This window comes from Nicotiana attenuata, chromosome 9 (genome assembly GCF_001879085.1).
Source record: "Nicotiana attenuata strain UT chromosome 9, NIATTr2, whole genome shotgun sequence".
Lineage (NCBI taxonomy): Eukaryota > Viridiplantae > Streptophyta > Magnoliopsida > Solanales > Solanaceae > Nicotiana > Nicotiana attenuata.
This window is the reverse complement of record NC_031997.1, coordinates 46444751-46465910: the sequence shown is the minus strand read 5'-3', so window position 1 is coordinate 46465910 and position 21160 is coordinate 46444751. Positions and strand designations below refer to the sequence as shown.

Below are 21160 nucleotides of genomic sequence, written 5' to 3'. Positions count from 1 at the left end.
TCTAGAATGACCGGGTCAATGGCTGGTTTGAACCCTAGAGTAAAAGGGTATGTATAAACATAAGAGAATTCAATCATGTAAGAAGTGATCCTCTGATTTGGATTAGGAATGATAATGGGAAAATCATCACTCCAGTGACAGTCCTTACGAACTATAGGAGCTAGAATTTCTGTAATTTGAGTAGGGAAAGCATCGGCACGATCTAAAGTGGCAACTTGGTTTCTAAGAGATTCCCTATCATGATAAAAAGATAGTTCTGTTGGGACTATCTCTTCAACTAAAGGATCACGTAAAGGCTCAGAGGATTCTTTGTTCCTAGAAGAAGACCTTTGAGAAAGGGAACCTCTAGTTCTAGAAGAGACTAGGAGAAGGCGTGGATGTGCTACCACCGCGAGCAGACCCTAAGCTACGAAGTCTACCACCTCTTCTATGCCTAATGGGGGCATTGGAGAAGTTATCTAAAATAGGAGTTCTCCTAGGGTTAGGGTTTGATGAAGTCATGGCGAAGAAGATTGAAGTGAAGAAGAAGTGAATAGAGATTTGAAGAATTGAAGTGTTCAATACGCTTTATGTGGTAAAAGACAAGAAAAGAAGTTATATTTATACTGATGGACAGCTGGCAAAAGGAAAGAGTACAATGATGGAAGGACCATAATAATGATAACTGACACTTCGTGAACAGGGAAGCCAAAAAGAAAGCCTAAGAAAGTGCTGCAAAACTGTAGAGCTAATAAGAGGATGACACGTGTAAAAACGCATTAAATGGAAGTGACAATTGAAGCGTCAATTTTGTCAGAGCATTAATGGTGACAAAAATTCTCTTTTAATGAAATCCACTTCCCAAATATTCAACTGATGAATAAATGGAAAGTGGGGGGACTATTTGTATTGGGAAAAATTATATTTATATATAAAGGTGACGTGTCAAGACACGTGGATTGGTCAAATGGTCGGTCAAAGAATTACAATTAGCCAAGAGTCATGGGGTGCAACAGGTTCGAGCAAAGAAAGAGGAAGAGGCACGAGCAATCAAACAAATAACTCGGTGCCCGTACCTATTTAAGTCATTTATATCCGAGAATCAGAAGGAATGAATCTGACAATGGAAAAGAGTACAGATACGGCATTTCATGGGTATTAAATGCTGAGAGAATATATTTTAAATGTAATGATTGTGTAACGTAACATTCAATGTCTTTAATTACTCATAATAGCCTCATTATGAGAAAAACGTATATTTCCAAAGGTATCTATAAAAAGGAGATATATGATCAGTTGTAAGGACAGGAAATACTATTGGAATAGACATTGATTTATTTGTTTCTCTTGATTATCATCTTGCTATCCAGAATTACTTCTTTTCATTCATTTTCTTGATTATCAATAACCCGAGTTCTTCTAAATTCTAGCTTTGACTAAAATCCCATTTTTTGGTTAAACACCGACGCTTAACCATTTTACTGAAGTTGTTCAAATTTGGAATACCCAATGTTTCGGTAATATCTTTCGCAAAAAACGAATCCTTCAAGCTCGTATTGCAGGTCTCCAAAAAATGGATCCAAATCATAAATATGCTTTTATATAGCTTTGGAAGATAATCTCGTTCAAGAATTTAATCTCCTTTTAAAGAATGAAGAAGATTTTTGAAAAGTCAAATCACGAGTCCAAAATCTTCATGACGGTGATGCTAATACAAATTTTTTTCACCTCTCTACAGTTCATCGTCGAAAAAAAAACCACATTATCGGGCTTAATGACACCGTAGGTAATTGGACCTTCGACCAATCTACCATCAATGACATTATTATCACTCATTTCCACAATCTTTACACTACTAAACTTCTACTAAACCTCAACCAAGTTGCCATCCACGCACCCAATGCTCTTACAACTGCTATGTCCCAACACCTGGACCGGCCCCTCGAAGATATTGAACTTTATCAAGCAATTCAATCTTTCCAACCATTCAAAGCTCCTGGACTGGATGGCTTCCATCCTATCTTCTTCCAGCAATTTTGGAATGATCTAAAACCCGTTATTCTAAAACTATGTCATGATGCCTTTGACATTTCCTTTATTCCTCCTTTACTAAATCAAACGCATCTCACTTTAATACCTAAGGTCAAAAGCCCCGAACGGATAGCCCAATATCGCCCAATTTTCCTATGTAATACTAGCTATAAGATCATCACTAAAATCATCGTCCATAGGCTTCGGCCTCACCTTGATTCCATTATTAGCCCATACCAGAGTAGCTTCATTCCCGGACGACGAACAATGATAATGCTATTAGTGTTCAAGAAGCAATCCACTCTTTCCATTCAAAAAAGGTAATCAGGGTCACATGTTTCTTAAAATCGACCTTGAAAAAGCTTTTGACCGTCTCGAATGGTCCTTCATTCGATACTCTTTATCCGGTTTAAATTTTCCTCCTTTCCTTATTAATCTCATCTTGAACTGTGTCTCATCCGCTACTATATCTATCCTTATAAATGGACAACCTACCCCTTTCTTTTCTCCAACGAGAGGCATCCGTCAAGGTGATCCTTTATCTCCATATTTGTTTATCATCTGTATAGAAACTCTAACTCGCATTATCAACCTCTCTATTGCTAATCACGAATGGACACCTCTCAAATTATCCCGCAATGGCCCTCTTCTTTCTCACTTTCTTTTTGCCGATGATTTAATCCTTTTTGCGGAAGCTACTCCAACAAATGCCATTGCAATCCGTAAGGTCCTTCAAACATTTGGTACCTTGGCATGACAAAAAATCAATAATAACAAATCCCGCATTGTCTTTTCACCAAATACCCCCAAAGTGTCCAAGATGATATTTCTGACATTTTAAATATGCGTTCCTCACATCAAGTTGGTAAATACCTTGGACTCCCAATCACCAATCTTCAACCTAAGAGTGTGGATTATCAATACCTCCTTGACCAAATGAACAATAGACTACAAGGATAAAAGACCAAATTTCTCAACCTCGCAAGTCGGACTACTTTAGTTAAGTCTGTCCTTGATTCCATACCTACATATGCAATGCAATATACTTTACTTCCTGCCAAAATTACTAAACACATTGATAAAATTCAACGAAATTTTCTATGGGGCTCCACCACTACTAAACGTAAAATTCATCTTGTTAGTTGGGAACAAGTTACACTACCTCGTGCCTATGGTGGATTGGGGATCCACAAAGCCAAGGGTAAAAATTTAGCTCTTATTGCTGGATTAGCTTGGCGCTTTCGTCGCCATCCCAAATTCCTGTGGGCCCGAGTCATAAATGCTAAGTATAATCTCCCCTCTTCAAATTGCACATCTATTCTTCCACGGCGAAGAACCTCCTCCACTTTGCGAGCTCTTCTTCAAGGTAACTCTTGCCTTGCGCTAGGCCTTAAATGGCACATTGGCAATGGCACAACCATTAACGTCTGGAACGACATTTGGCTCTCAAATAATTCTCCTCTTCGCAATCTTATTTACGGTCCTTTAACTCATACTGAGCAATCTCTTACACTAGATCGCCTTCTTCATAATGGAAATTGGAATACTAGTGTCCTATCCTTTGAACTACCCCCAGATATCTCACTTCTCATCCGTAATACTTACTTTAATCCCACTTCATCACGCACTGATAACTTTTGTTGGTTTCCAAACAATTCAGGGTTTTTTTCTGCTAAATCTGTATATCGATTATATCTTAACACTTGTAGCAACATGCCGGCTAATCCACCAAATATTCAATGGGTTTGGTCCCTCCATATCCCACCTAAAATTCAAACGTTTCTTTGGCTAGTACTTCTTAACAGACTACCGATTGCTTCATATCTTTCATTTATTAATATGCATCCCCACCCATTCTGTCATTCCTGTCCTACTAAAATCGAATCCCTCCAACACTTATTCTTTGATTGCACCAATTCTCATATTGCATGGAACTTCTTCCCTATTAACTTGCATGCAACATCTTTCTCTGAATGGCTTAAAGAGGTGTACACGCATCCATCTTCCATTTATCTACAATGGAATTGAAGTTCCAACAGCTCAACTTGTCCCTTTCATTCTCTGGCACATCTGGACTACTCGCAACCATAACCTTTTCCACAATTTACATGATCCTGTATCGGTAAAAAATATTATGTTCCACGTGATAGAATTCCACTATCTAAGAACACCTTCTGCCTTACCTCGTATATTGACTACTCAGTATATTAAATGGCATCCTCCCGCACCACATTTATTTAAATTAAATATTGACGGTGCCTTTAACTCCGGCACCAAAACTGCGGGTGCTGCGGGAGTTTTTCGAGACCATCAATATCAATGGATCCGAGGTTTTACTACGCACCGCATTTGCTCTTCTGCACTTGAAGCAGAACTTCATGCTTTGTTGATAGGATTGCAAATTGCCCAGGACTTTCATTTCTATCCACTAGAGATAGAAACAGATTCCCAGGTACTGCAAACGATGATTGACACAGGTTCTGATCTCTACTTACCTCTTATTATGGATTGCAGGTTATTGATGGCACAACTGCGACAACCGGAACTTAAGCATATCTACCGCGAAGCAAACAATGTAGCAGATCTCCTGGCAAAACATGGCATGACCTTAGCTCCTTCTACTGGCCAACAACTTTGTCATCCACTACATTACAACGAACCACCGCCTTATGCTTTACTAGCTTTCAATAAAGATTGTTCGAACATTTGTCTAAGAAGAACAGTCCCTTTATGTACAAACTATACTACATGTCTTTCTTAGCTTTTAATAATATTTCTATTTTAGCACACAAAAAAAAAAGTTGATTATACTATTAATTTTTATGGATTTTTGCCTTCCGAGATTGTTGTTAACCAGAGTCAAGTTGTAAACTTCATTCGATTCTACTATTCACTAATCTACTAAAGTAACTTTTATGAATTCAAGAATAAGAATATTTCCTCAGAATAAAAGGCCGACTATTTAATAGTATAAACACATCAACTTTTTCCTTTTTGCACGACTATTGATTTTCTATTGACTTGAGTTGCTTTTCTACCTTCTTAACGGTTATGCAATCGTACGCGACAATAACAAAGCCATATCGTGCAGGACAACACGCCCTAAAAATAAGTAGTAATATAAGCATAAAGCGCTAACTTATAGAAATGTAAATATGCTATTACTAAGAGTATGGAGAGAGCCATTACTCAGAATAATTTTAATTGTCTCGACCCAGCAAACTCAGGGTTCCAGCAACTTACACCTTATTATTGAACATTAAAACGGAAAAAATAAAGCGTAAAATTACTGCTAAAATGTTGAAGAAATATCACTTAACACGAGTATATCGCGATATTCTTATACGATAAGCAAAAAGGATAGCCAGTCTTTCAGAGAGAGGGAAATAGTATACAAGCAAAACCATAATAATTTATCCATTCAGGCACCAATTTCAGAATCGCAAGAGCAGCGAGCGAAAGGCGATCAATACACCAATGTTTCAAACGCATTAGGCAGCAATCTGACCGAATAGACACTTGCGAATCTGCAAGATTCATTAACAGAAACGAAGTATTACTATATGTTACAATTTTGCAAAGTGCGACTGTCGGAAACAAATGGATCTAACATTGAGAAACCGATGGAAGCAGTACCACCAGTCTAAATGGAGACAAATACAAGGACAGAGCTAGAGTAGGGTAGGACATGCTTATTATCAAGTTAAATGACAGAGCTAGAGGTAAAAGTAGGAAATTCCCATACTTGCAGATCTTACTGGTAAGTGATCCTTTCTTTGGTTTCTCATTCAACTCATCTTTTAATGGTACTGTTGGTGGTTATCTAAGTTGCAGTTGTTCCCTACCCTATACAGGCTGATTTTTTTTTTTTTTTTGGGTTGGTGTATGGGTATTAATACTCAAATTTCCATAGTCTCATCAGACATAGTAAGCAACTGACTTCCCCCATCACTACATTACCCAAGTTCTGTACCAAGAACAACAATAAAGAAGATGACTAAAGTTATTTAAAGTTTTAAACCATATTGGTAAGAGGTAGGCAATGTCTATAACTCAGTTTAAGTACTACACAACGTCTACGCTGGGAATAATTTAATCCGCTAAGCTACCTATCAAAGAAACAAGGAACATGTAAGGGATTTTGTATTCATTTGTTTGACATTTAAAAGTGGAAGGGATCTACATATCTACAGAGAGCTAAAGCTCAAAAATAGATGAAGCACGAGTATATAAATCAAGGGTGGAATCTTGAATAAATTAGAACATTGTGGACATCAATAGGCTATTTTCAAAAGTACAAAAGGAACAGGGAGCAGGAAGTACCTCTGGTAGTTTCTTACGGAACACAACTTCCAATCTGGCATCAACTGTATTTTCACATACAATTTTCCCATCTCGAGAAGCCAAAACTACTCCTCCATAGCTGTGGCATGGAAAAAAAGAGAGAGATTAGTAATAGTAGCTAATTAGATTCGACGAGCTTAAGTGCTAAACTTCCTCCCAAGAGCAATTGTACACTGAAAGCAAGAGAAAGAAAAGAGTCCAAAGTCCATCTGATGGAGCAAAAATTTGAGAAGAAAGAGCTAAAGTTTAAAGTTTCCTATAGAAGTGAAGCAGTTTACCAAGAGGAGCCATGAGCATTGTGATGTGATGGAGCAGATGGAAGGTAGATTTGGTCAATTATGACCTCCGGTGAGTGAACCTGGGCCTTCTCTGCATACTCCTCTTTTGCTGCATCCAAGACCCCTTCCACCAAGGAAACATCATCTTCCCGACAACGTAGTAGGACGCAAGGCTCTTTAAGTCTGAGCAAACTCTGCAGCACAAAGAGTTGCTTTAGTGTTATACCACCCAGAGGCGGACCTATGTGGTGAGGTGAGGGGTCACGTGACCCCGTTAGTCTCGGCAAAAACCATGTATATACATATTATATATATCTATACATATATGTGGGACCCCTTAAATATTTTAAGTGTGCCCCAGAAACAAAGAGGCGGATGGGAGAAGTGGTTGCTTTGGGGCCTTAAATACCCAACTTTGCTGGGGACGTATGTTCGAAACCCCCTATGGCCCTTTAGCTTTTTTTTTTCCTCCTTTCTATTTTTATTCTAAATTGCTTTCTCTTTTACTTTTATCTCTTTTTTTTTAATTCAATTATAATTTAGTACTAATATATAATAGTTAACTTAATATTTTAGTTCTTTGATTACAATATAATTTATATTTAATAGCAAATTGTTTTTTTTTTACTTTTATCTTTTTTTTTATTTCATTTATAGTTTAGTACTAATACACACTAGTCAACTTAATTAATTTTATTACTTCTTTTCCCATAGCATCCATTTTGCGAAGAAAACTCTTTTTCTCTTATATATATATATATGTTCGGTGTTTTTTCTTCTTCTTTAGAATTTTATCGCTGGTGATTATCATACAGTGGTGCCCCGTCGCGCTCAAATCCTGGGTCCGCCTCTGATACCACCACAGTAATCTTCACATCTTAACATCTAATGCACAATCTGAACTTCATACACAAAACTGCATGAGAAGTCATTAGAAAATAGTTTGTCTTTCATGAAATAGTCCTGCTCATTTCTAAGATTCATGGTTTCCTGCCAATTCCAGGAAAAGAAGAAAAAAAAAGGGGGTGGGGGGGCACGAAAGGCGTACTCGTACAGCTTATATCCATCAGCCAAAGTACCTGAACAATAAGATCCTGCAGAAGCTTCTCATAAATATGGTGGTTCTGGCTGACGTTTAAAAGCTCCTTTGATGCTGCCTCCTTCATGGAGTTGACCAAGTCATCCTGAGCTTGAAGAACCTTGATTCGAGAAGCATTGAGTTGCATGGAGTACTCACTGCAATGAACACATTACAAAGAAGCTTTAAATACTCTATTTTGCCGGCCCATAATTAAAATTTGGATTAGATTAACCACAGAAACTGTTGTGCTCACATAATAATAGCAGCAAAACAATTTTACAAAAATCAACTTTAGACTGTTCTTTTTTTTTTATAAGGTGAAAATTTTATTAAAAACAGTATCAAGCTGATACTGCAAAAAAAAAATCAACTTTAGACTAATGATGAATACGTTAAGAAATAGTTTCATATAGGCCAAGTAGAGTCACTTAAAAATTAAAATCAATCTATCTGTCCATTAAGATCAGTTGGATCGACTATATGAATTACTTCAGCTCAGTAAGAAAATTACTTGATATAAGTCTGGCATTACTAGAAGTGAAATATGACTTTTGGCATATGCCAAGGCAAGAGCTCCCGCAAATGCAGATGTTAAGAACAAATGTTTTGTCCAATCAATGCTCAATGCAATGAACAATAGAGAATGTAAATTCAAGAAGATCACACTTAATTTGACATCCAAGTGCCACTAACATGGAGCTAAACAAGTAGAAACCCAGACATACTGAAAAGATGAAGGAATTCACTATAAGTCTCTACTGCAAAAATAGATCTCTCTTTTTCCCCGAAGTGGTCCACTGCAAACATAGATCACAGCATATAAGCCACTGAATAGAGACTGACGATATCATGCAAAATGGAGGTGTACCTATTATGGTTACAATCCAACAACACTACAAGATCTTCAGTTCAACCTCACAATCACGAAGAAACAAATCAAACCACTTGAACAATTCTAACTTCAAGTAAATTGTACTCATACACATTTGACTGGTCTAAAGATTGGATCAAAACCACTATTCAAACCAAGTCGGGGAAATTACATTTTCTTGCGAACATCGACTTGTTTCTCTTTACGCTCATATTCCTGTCTGATCTTCTTCTTCTCCAGTTCCACTAGCTGCAACTTCTCGATGTTGAATTCCTAAAACAATCACAAATCCGGTGTGCTCATTAACACTCGAATAACAAGAGATGCACTAATGACTAAACACAATTAACTTCAAAATTCGAACATAATTCGTATAACAATGCCAGTGCGCTAATTGACACACAAAACAACAACGGATTCAGTAATTACTAAACATAGAAAACTTCATAATTGGATCAAAATCTGTACAGTTATGCCTTACTTCTTCCGTGCATGCATTTTTCAAAGAACAACAGATAAAACGATTACTGAGCTTAATTTTACTTCAAATTTTGAGTATAATTTGTATAATCATGGAATACTTCTTCCAGCCGCACATTCTAACTCAAAGAACAATAGCTACACCTATTAAAAAACTCAAAATAACTTCACTTGCAGTATAATTTATATAATTAAGGCTTCATACTTTGCAGTGCACATTATTACCCTGAGAACAACAGATAGACAGATGACTAAACTGAAATTAACTTCAAAATCAGACAATAATTTGTATTATTATTGCTTAGTTCTTCGATGTACATTATTACTCTAAACCTAAATCAACTTCAACATTGATTACTCTGAGAACAAGATATACAGAGATCATTAAAATTCAATGAATTTTAAGACTGGGCTATAATTAGGGCTTAGTACTCTGGAGGAGACACGTTATTACTCTGAGAACAACAGATAAACTGACGACTAAACTGAAATTAACTAATTTAACTTCAAAATCAGAGGACGATTTGTATATTAAGGCTTACTTCTTCGATGCACACACTATTACTTATATAACTAAATTCAAATTCAATACTGGATCAAATTTTTAATAATTACGGCTTACTTTTTCAATGCGCACATTATTACTCTGAGAACAAGATATATATAGATCATTAAAACTGAATAAACTTCAAAATTGGACCAAAATTAGTCTAACTACGGCTAATTGGTGAATAGAGTAAGAAATAGGCCAATACTTCTTCGGCGGAGACGGAAATCTCATTAGCTTTTTCTTCGGCTTCCTGGCGGATGAATCTGACCATCTGCTGGATCTGCTTCGATACATCTGCGTCGTTCATCTTCGCAACTTTTTTGGATCGGAGAAGCGATGTGCTGTGGATGTGAGTGAAGGAGCAAAAATCAGAAAGTAGAGATAGTAATTTGTAGTCTTATTATTGCCAACTGCTGTCTTCACTTGAATCACGACTCTCTCTCTCTCTCTCTCTCTCTCTCTCTCTCTCTCTCTCCCACGTTTTTTGTTACAATTGGAGTAGTCACCCATCATGTTTATATTATTAGCATTATGGTCCCGGACAGCCGAGATCTTTACGTAAATAGCCAGTTAATTTTATTATTTATTAATTATATAATAATTACTATATACAATTTTAGATATATATATAATATATATTATACGTGAATTATATGTGTATTAATATTTGCCAGCTATTTTAAATTTAAACGCTTGGGTAGGCGGCTATTTAAGTTAATTTTTCTTTACGAAAATATAAACATAAACTTTGGATTTGTGTAAATTGACACCGGATAATACTCCCTTGGTATCAATTTATCTATATCTATCTGTATCTATCTATATCTATATCTATCTATCTATATTATTATAAAAGCACGAATAATTAATGCTAAATGTTGAACGACTAAAATATCCTCGAAACTTTGATAGGCTTTTATACCCTTAAATATTTGTATAATTTAAGGATCTAATTGTCAATTACCTAATGATGGAATTCTTTTTCAATTTGAACTCCACATACATTGCATATAAATTCCTACTCTACCGATATCGAGAACTTCTAATTCAACTAAAAAGTGGTAAAGTTGGAAATAATTATGAATTTGAACAAACTTCTAATACCAATCACATTGCAACTTTTCATCTATTTACCGTATGTGTTCTATTTATAATATGGAAATTCCGTACCAAGCCGACATGGACACATGCACTTTTAAACACTTATCGACATGGAGAATGACACTTTGTATAATTTATATATGTCTACCTCAAACAAATTAGGTAGTATTTATTGTTTTGGAATATCAATCTTCCAGGTAATTTATTAGTTTTGTTTGTTGCATAATTTTTTGTCAAAGATTAGTTTCATGTATCTAACTCAACAGGTTTAGACATAAACGAAGCATCAAACTCGCAGAGAAAGCAAGCGCACAGATGCATGTAGTAGCATTTGAGCTTTGGCGGAGTGAGTAATTTACTTCAACAGCTTTGTATGTTAAATCTAGTTAAGATCTTTTTTAATAATTTCATAACATGAGTTCCTTCTCGAGATTAAAAATAAAAGGAACTGTAAGTTGTAACGATTTCAATGGAGAATAAACTACGTCAGCTTGGCTTCTTATTCCAGTGTATTATTTATCCGTCTTGATATGATGACATTCTTTAATAATGCGCTTCATCATCTGTTGTTACACTCAAAGGACATAAGTCTTTCCAGAGGTAATTTAATTTCTTAATTACATAAATTTTCTCTTAAAGATTAACTTAATACATCTAATGGAGAATTCATCAATTATATCAACATGCAGTACATTGCTATTGTTGTTCTTTCTCTAATGGTAATTCTTTTTTAAAAAAATGATATTTTCTTTGTTTTGGTTGATCTTACGCTTCACTTTAACAGACCCAATCGAAATATCAGTATAAATTTTTAGCACAGTTTTGTAAATTGGGACTTAGGAGGTATCAATTATCCAGTTCTCTTTCCTGGTACAAAAATTATATTATTAGACATTATGTCTTTCTTAAAATACCTGTATAATAAAGTCATCTAGAATTAAGGATTTTACTCTTCTCAAGAATTTATTTTAAAATATAAAAGCTGAAAGCAAGTTGTCCAAAGATCTTCCTATTCTAATATATCTATTTTGTACTTGCCAATCGATACACAACTTGCATCATAAACAATATTAATAGAGATAATTTCAAATACCTCCCTTCAAATTTGGCTTCATAATACTAACATCCATTGTGATTCATATTTGGTGTAACAAAATTATTAATTGACTAAAAATAGACAAGTTTGCCCCTAACGAGTTAATTTGTGTTTCTTCTATTTTGTATGGCAAAGCTTCTTTTACTTTTTTTTAGTAACCACTTCTACGAACAAATAATACATTCATGCTACTCAATTTTTTTAAACGATATCCATTACATATGTATTTAGAGGCCCTGCAATCGGAAAGTCAAATTTTTTAGCGATCAAATATCAACGTCCCATTGTTATCGTGCAATGCACGTTCATAGAAACTAGTTATTATGAAAGCATGAAAAAAATGTTGGTTTACAAAAATAACCTTTTAACATTAAGCATAATAACTTACAATAAAAGGACATAACCAGAATTCTAGACATTAGCCTTGTAATCCTATCAGTTTTAGGACATAATACTACACGTTAGGAATCCTACATGATTACCTTTAGGAATCCTATTAGTATAATTATTTTTGGGCATAGATATATAATACTACATATTAGCATGTAAACCTAATACCCTTAGGAACACGTTAGATTTTCTGTTAGTATAATTACTTTTGGGATATGGACATATTTTTAGCCATATAATTCTATTACTTTATGAATATACTTCTTAAAAAAATCTTATTACTAATTTAATTTGAAAACGTATTATATTGTCCAAATCTATTTAGAAACCGTATGTTATTATAAAACCACGAATACAATATTGATTGACCAAAATATCCCTGAAATATTAAATAGAAGAACTCATGGGGAAAGGAAGTAACTGTAATAACTTATATTTTTGGACTACAATAACTTCTACGTTAACTTTTTTAATACTTAAGATTTTAAATTAACACAATCTTGTCTGTTGAATTCTTATTAAAAATATGTAGGAAGGTTTAGTAAAATCAATTCCATAAGAATCCTTCATATTGATAATACATTACCACTCTATAATATTCAACACCAACCAAAAATAAAAGTAATGTTAAAAGAACTGCATAAAGCATTGAAATTGAGAAAAAAATACTCATTATAATATATTATATATTATATTTGAAATGATTTCCTACCTAAGTAATATTTTGTTTATTATTAATTTTTTGTGTAATATAAGAAAATTATACCCAATTGTTAAAGAATGACTATGAAAATTTTTAAGAATATAAATGTGTGAGAAAGAGAAAGAAAAAGGTTGGTAAGAGTCAATACCACTAATGATTTTGCAAACATAAAGATCTAAAAGTGGAATGTAAGATCGATCTTTTCACTCTTTGAAAATAAAATTTATGGTGGATAAAATTATAATTACGGTTAAATATTCGAACATGAGATGAACTTATATTAAGAATCTGAATCACCAGAAAATAAATTATTTTTTATGTTAAAACCAAATAATCAAATCTTTTAATTGATTATTTAGCAAGAGAATCCAATTAAATTATTTTTAAAATTCATCATGTGAGTAAAATTATTTTTCAAGTTAAAAAAAATCTTAGGGTACATAAATTTATTCCATAAAAAGAGTGTTAGAGATTAAAAAAATTAGATCATAAAGTAAAAAAGATTAGTATAATATTAAGAATGTCATATAAGTGTTTGAGAAAGCACAATCAAAGCTAAATCCCGAACAAGAATAAGCTTTCAAGTCTATATTATGAAAAACTGATTCTGGTATAGCGGGATTATCCTTTGTAGATACATTCGGCGGGATTGAAATAATATTCTTATGTCATGCATTACATGCAAATGTCAGATCAAGAGGCATGATATTGTTATAACAATAAGAACAAGTGGTGTCCCAACAAGGATTTTATTATGGGAGCGTACAACCCACTTTAGAGTTGATATGCCTTTCCAAATAAATGAAATAACATCACACATGTATCAAAGCAGAGCAATAATGCTAAATCTATAAGGAAAGCAAAAATGATAATATGAGATGAAGCGCTTTTGGCTAAGCGTCAAACAATCGCCTAGAGTTTTAGAGATATATTGTATATCAATGAACCGTTTGGTGGAAAAATAATAATTTGGGAGGTGATTTCTGTCAAGTACGATTAGTAGTTCCAAAATTGACGAAGCAGAAACTGTAAAAGCTATCTTGCCAAATTATACTTATAGCCTCAAATGAAAAATATTCGAATGACGAGAAATATAAAAGTAAGAACAGATCCAACATTCAGTGACTTCTTGCTTCGTGTCGGAAACGAAGAAAAACATCCAATAAAAGATGATTTGGTTCTTCCAAAACACTTGGTTATCAACCCTAGTGGTAATAGTAGTGCATTTAATAAGAAAAATATTTCCATCGTTATTGTCACGACCCGGATTTTCACCTACTAGTGAAAGCTAGGCAAGCCAACCAATTGAATTATTCACCTGGTTTCCATTTTTAATTCAGTAACAATTTAGAACCAACAATTAATAAACAACATAATTTAATAGGCAGAAGACTAAATTTCAAGTTTTAATAGTGCTACCAATATCAGTCCATAACAATCTACTCAAGACTGGTGTCACAACTTCACAGACTGTCTAAGAGTACTACAAATAAAGGTCTGAAAGAAATAATACAACACTGTCTCTGGAAATACAAGAAAGAAATAGGAAAAATAGCTAGGAGGAGACGCCAAGGCATGTGGACGCCTGCAGGACTACCTCGGGTCGCCTGATGAACAAGAAGCAGAAATCTCACTGCGGTCCGAAATCTGCAGCACTGGGATCTGCACAAAAGAGTGCAGTGTGTAGTATCAGCACAACCGACCCCATGTGCTAGTAAGTACCTAGCCTAACCTCGGCGAAGTAGTGACAAGGCTAGGACCAGACTACCAAATAAACCTGTGCAGATAAATAATGTACAGTGAAAAATAAAAGCAAAAATATACAGTCAAGGATGGGAGGGGGGAACATGCTGCGGGGAAATATGAGATTGCAACAGGAGGATAGCAGGTAAATATAGGGAACACCACCATTCAACTATCAACAAGAATCAGAAATCAAACAAGAGCACGGCATCACCCTTCGTGCTTTTACTCACACCCTCACCATAAAAATCAATATAAACTGCACGGCATCACCCTTCGTGCTTTTACTCTCATCCTTACCATAAAATCAATATAATCGGCACGGAATGGTACATCGTGCGGCACAGCATCACCCTTCGTGCTTTACACTCTTCCTCAAAAAATAATACACGGCATCACCCTTCGTGCTTTAACACTCTCTCACCAAAACAATGCACGGCATCACCCTTCGTGATTTACATTCTTCCTCAGCCAGACAACAAACACAAACAATAAGGGCAAGGAATAAATAAATCATAATAAAATTCCGGCAAGGGAACAATATCAAAACAACAACATCCCGACAAGGGAACAACATTAAAAGCAACAACGCCCCGGCAAGGGATCAATACCATAATCCTCTTCTCATTTTCACATTTACTTCACAACTTGATTCACAATTTGAGCCAATGCTCTATAAGGTTCAATTGCCAATTATACTTCCACAAATCACTTTACAACTTGAGCCAACGCTCTTCAATGTACAAATATCAATATTTTTTCCACAAACATTGCTCAACAATAGCAACCACCACATTAAACATGAACAATACAAACGGAGTCACATTAATCATAAATACTCACGGGCATGCTTGACACCAACGTATAGATACTCGTCACCATGCCTATACGTCATACTCAGCAAATAACACATAGCAAATAGGACACAACTCCTAATCCCTCAAGCTAAGGTTAGACTAAACACTTACCTCGATGCCTCGAACACAGTTCAAGCCTCAACTATCGCTTTACCTCTTGATTCCACCGCCAATTCGCTCGTATCTAGCCATGAGTTACTTAATTATATCAATAAATGCTAAATGAATCAATTCTAATGCATGGAAATAAGTTTTCTAAAGTTTTTCCCAAAAAGTCAAAAATCGACCCCGGGCCCGCTTGGTCCAAACTCGAAATTCGGACCAAAACCCGATTACCCATTTACCCCCGAGCCCAGGTATATAATTAGTTTTGGAATCCGACCTCAATTTGAGGTTTAAATCCCCAAATTTTAATATTCTTAGGTTTTACCCAAAATTCCCAATTCCACCACGAAAACCCTAGATTCTAGGATGAAATCTTGTAAAAAGAAGTTAAGGAGTAAAGAAAATGAGTTAGAAATCACTTACTAATATTTTGGAGAAGAAGGATTGTTTGAAAAACCGCCTCTTATGTTTTTGGGGTTTTGAAAAATGAAAAATAACTGAAAATCCCGTTTAAATATACCCATCTCAGACCCTCTGTGCGGACCGCACAAAATCGAGTGCGGTCGCGGAGCTCACAATATTGACCGCAGTGATATGCTTTAGTATTTTGGCCATAACTTTCTCTATGGATGTCCAAATTGTTATTTCTTTACCTTTACGGAAACTAGACACGAAGGGCTACAACTTTCATTTTTGAATCATCTCAAAATTCCTTGTAGATCAAAAGCTATAGGCTTCCGAAGTCAGACCAGTGAACCTGCAGATTCTTCTTCACCGCGGATCGCACAAAATTGAGTGCAGCCGCAAAACCCCCACCGCGGACCGTACAAAATCCTTTGCGGCCGCAAAGGACCCTCCGCGGCAGCACAAAATCATTGCAGACCGCACTGGCAGGTTCAGAGATCTGCAACTTCTTTGAACCTGCAACAACTATGTTTTAAGCCTAAAACATCCTGGAACCTACCCGAAACTCATCCGAGCCCTCGGGACTCCAAACCAAATGTGCATACTAACTCAAAAACATCATATGGACCTACTCGTGCGATCACATCATCAAATTAACATATAAAACCATGAATTAAACCTCAAAACTCAATATTTTCATCAAGAACACTTAAAGTTCATAACTCTTCAACCGGAAGTCCAACTCACGTCAAATAAACTCCATATTTCACCAAATTTCACAGTTATTATTTAAATACTACAACAAGTTTGTACCGGGCTCCGGAACCAAAATACGGGCCCGATACCCATGGTTTTTCAAACATTAATTCTTTTCTTCATTTCTTAGATAATTTAGCAAAACAATTTCTTTCAAAAATTAATTTCTAAGGCTTGGGACCTCGGAATTCATTTCCGGGCATGCGCCTAAGTCCCATATTTTACTGCGGACCTCCCGGGATCGTCGGAACACGGATCCGGGTCCGTTTGCTAAAAATGTTGACCAAAGTCAACCATAATCAAATTTTAACTCTAGAAATTTCTATTTCTCATATTTTCACATAGAAGGCTTTCCAGATATAGGTCCGGAACATGCATGCAAATCGAGGTGAGGTAAAAAGGAGGTTTTTAGGCCTCGGAACACTGAATTTATTTCTATAACAAGTGATGACCTTTTGGGTCATCACAGTTATATTAAAATGCAATTTGTGCAAATTATTTGATAGAATAAGAGATATCTTAGCAAACAGAAATGAATATGTTGATCAATTAAATAAAATATTGATGGCTAAGTTATATAGTGAAAACAAAATATATTTCAGTTTTGACTCTCAGCAGAAGATGATACCAACAATTACTACAAGAAGAATACTTAAATACTTTAATACCAAATAGCCTTCTATCGTACTTGTTTGTTGTCAAGTTCATTATTTCTTATGTATGTTAGTGTCACCATATATATAATAGACTAAGATAAAATTGATCTTCCATTGCATATAAGTTGATTTTGAAGAAAAGTATGCCCATCATGCTACTGAAAACTTAGATCCGGTGAATAGCTTATGTAATAATACACATATGGTATATAGAAGTTTTGACAATAACGCCATACGTGCAGAACTTATGATACTGGTCAATGTGCTTCTAAGAATGTGTTTTTCCCCGAATTTAACTTTTGTCTTCCGAAACTAAAGAATGTCCTTTTAAATTTGTGTGAAATAATTTTCAGTATGTGTATGTTTTGTAGTTATAATAAATAAGGTACAAGGACAAACGTCCTAAATATTGGAATATATTTACGACAATATATTTCTTACACAAATAACTATATGTTGCACTTTAAAGAGAGATATCAATATCGACAACAAGAGTTCTGGTTATGGGAGAGCAACCAAAGCATTAGAAGGAAACATATACAAAAAAACATCATCCATAAAAAAGTGTTCGGTAAAATACCATCACATTAGATACCTTTAAACTATAATACATAATTGTATAGGGTCAAATTCGACCGTCAACATCTCTACGCCAATGGGTACGCCCAATGAGTATACGTTAACTAGCGCAAGGGTACGACTTGGGCGTGTGAACAAAAGCGACATCGTTTAAGGCTCAGTGTCTTCATTAGGAAAACGTTACCTATTTTTGTATCTTTTTGATTATTTCGAGGGAGGTCTCCTACTATATAAGGGAGACCTTCACATTGTAAAAGAAGGGGCTGAAATAATACAACTCTCTGATTCTCTCTTACTCTCTCTCTATCTCTATCTCTAACGAATATTTTCTCTGGAGTTCATATTATCATTTTACTCTATCAGATCTACAACAACAACTTCATTTTTCATCTCTAGGTCTATTATATTTGATTACGATTTACCCTTCCCTACTTTTGATTGTTTTTAAGCTCGCAAAGTATATCGATATCTTTTGAGCCAAACAATTTGGCGCCGTCTGTGGGGATTTCGAGAATCAAAATCATAGTATCCACCTAGAGAGCAACCAACTACCATTCTCTACACCACACGAAAACAAAAGATGGCTGAATACGACACCAGAATGAAAGCAATAGTGGGTGTTACAGCCAATCTCCTTGATCCTCTCAACGAGGCCGGTGACGAGGGCCTTTTGAATGCAACTCCTAGCATCACGCCAGGTGTAGAGATCTCATCTTCCCCATCGGAAGATCTGACGATCTTGCATGAAAAATGAGCTTCCACATCTGTGGCTAAGGAAGCACCTCCGGTGGTCAAGAAGCTACTAGAAGAATGGCTAACAAGCACTCTAAGTGGCTTGGTTGAGAAGTCACCGCAAAGTAACGTCAAGTGTATACAAACGGTAGGTACCACTGCTGCCGTGGGTGAACCTGAAGTTGCACGAGCAAATAACAAACCCATCGAGACACAGACCAACGACGACACGATAACAGCCATCCTAAAGAAGATGGAAGAAATGGAGAATGAAAACAAGGCACTCCGCGACCAAATGAAAGAACATCAGGAGAGGGTAGACAAGATCCCCGGCGCTCCCAAGTTGCTACCGAAATGCGACGTGGGGAGGTTCGTTGAACAACCATACACTGAAGAAGCTGCCCCTTACCCTATCCCAAAAACCTTCAAGATGCCACCCTACTTGAGGGTATATGACGGAACCACAGATCCCGAGGATCATTTGATCCACTATGTCACTGCTGTAAAAGGCAACGACCTATCAAAAGAACAGGTGCCGTTGGTGCTGCTGAAGAAGTTTGGTGAGACGTTGACAGGAGGGGCCCTAACGTGGTACTCTCAGCTACTAGCTAAGGCGATATCAAAGTTCGAGGAAATGGCGGATAAGTTCGTCACCGCCCGTGCAGGTGCAAAGAAAGCGGAAGCAAGGGTCAACGACATCTTCGCCGTCAGGCAAACCACAGGGGAGGGACTCAGGGACTTCCTAGCTAGGTTTAATAGGGTAAGGACGAGTCTACCAAACGTATCAAAAGGTATGGCAGTCGCCGCTTTCTAGAACGGGCTAAACAGGGATGGTTCGAGGGAAACCAAGAAGCTACTAAGCCGCCTCATGAAATATCCCCCTACCACATAGGAGGAAATCCACAACGCCTATTGCGCTGAGGTACGAGCGGACGAGGATGATCTTAATGGGCCGACCCAACGGCTAACAACGATACACTCAGAAACAAGGAGGGATCGACGCAATGAAGGACGGCGAGAACAACTCCCACGCTCCAACAAAGACCCACACCAGCCGTACACCAGATCCTCCCATCCACCACCAAGGCATACGGACGCGCTACAGCGACACGTCGCCCCACTCCGAAACGAAAGAGGTACGCCTCCTTTATTATCCGCCCATAACTTTTGTGTGTCTCCTTCAAAAATAGTGTACGCACTGGAGAAGCTGGGCACCAAAGTGCAGTGGCAGCAGAAGATGAAATCAAACCCTGCCACAAGGAAATCAAACGTCCTATGTGAGTTCCATCAGGAACGGGGACACAAAACCGAAGACTGCATAGGCCTACGGCACGAGGTGGTCAGGATGCTGAACCAGGGATACCTGAGGGAATTACTCAGTGACAAAGGGAAAATCAATTCTGCACGCGGACGGGAACAACCCCACGGGCCGTCGAAGCCGCCCTTCCCAGCACGCACGATAAACATGATCGTCGGAGGCGGCGACGACTTAGCGATCAATCACGTCATGTTCGCCACCACGCACAACTAAAGCGGACCATCGCCCATGAACGGTATGACGACTTCGAAGATAGTATTACCTTCGATAAGTCTGATGCCGACGGTTTGTCTTTCCCTCATTACGATGCTTTAGTTATCACTTTACTTATCGCTGATACAGATGTTAAAAGAATCATGATTGACGACGGAAGCGGCGCCTGTATTATCCACCCAAGAGTCCTCGTACAAATGGGACTCGAGGATAAGGTAATACCGCGTTGCATAACACTAACTAGTTTTAACAATGCAGTGGAACGGACATCCGGAGAAATTTCACTGCCCGTTTTAGCAGGAGGAGTCACGCTGGAAACAACTTTCCACGTGATGAACCAGGAAACGGCGTACAATGTCATCATAGGGCGCCCGTGGATACACGCCATGCGAGCGGTACCTTCAAGCCTTTACCAAGTGATCAAGTTCCCTACCCCATGGGGAGTATTCAGCATTCGAGGCGAGCCGCGTACCGTACAAGAATGCTACAAAATAGCTCAAGATTGCGGCCACACCCAACAGCTAAAGGGGGCAAGCGCGGAGGCATAGTAATTAGCTGTGTCGGGGACTAAGGTCAACCCGACAACGGACGCCATTAGAGACCCCGACGTCGTGGAGGCCTGTAAAGCAACGGTCGAAGATCTCGACCCAGTCCAATTGGACGACACCGACCTTACGAAGAAAGCCTACATCGGGCACGACCTCGCCAACCCAAGTAAGTATCGTGAATTCTTAACTAACCATGCAGATTTGTTCGCTTTTTCCCATTCAGATATGCCGGGAATCCCGCGAGACATCGCCACCCACAAGCTGAATGTCGATCCATTACATCCGCCCGTGCGACAGGTGAGAAGGAAATTCAACGCCGCTATCAATGAAGCGGTCAGTGAGGA

General features: G+C 37.1%; 1 protein-coding gene across 1 annotated transcript; it reads right to left on the bottom strand.

Moving 5' to 3' along the window:
- LOC109232377 (V-type proton ATPase subunit E) lies at nt 5176-10090 on the bottom strand. The gene is made up of 6 exons (XM_019398116.1): nt 9820-10090; nt 8757-8857; nt 7712-7868; nt 6633-6826; nt 6334-6433; nt 5176-5537 (listed from the first exon to the last, which is right to left on the bottom strand). Exons 1-6 carry the CDS (start codon nt 9919-9921, stop codon nt 5502-5504), a joined length of 690 nt encoding a protein of 229 aa, XP_019253661.1. The 5' UTR covers nt 9922-10090; the 3' UTR covers nt 5176-5501.

Coding starts and splice junctions, on each gene's coding strand:
- LOC109232377 (XM_019398116.1), bottom strand. CDS start 9,921: ATGAACGACGCAGATGTATCGAAGCAGATCCAGCAGATGGTCAGATTC. Junction 6,434..6,632: donor AATGCTCATGGCTCCTCTTG/GTAAACTGCTTC, acceptor TCCATGCCACAG/CTATGGAGGAGTAGTTTTGG. Junction 5,538..6,333: donor TCCGTAAGAAACTACCAGAG/GTACTTCCTGCT, acceptor TGAATCTTGCAG/ATTCGCAAGTGTCTATTCGG.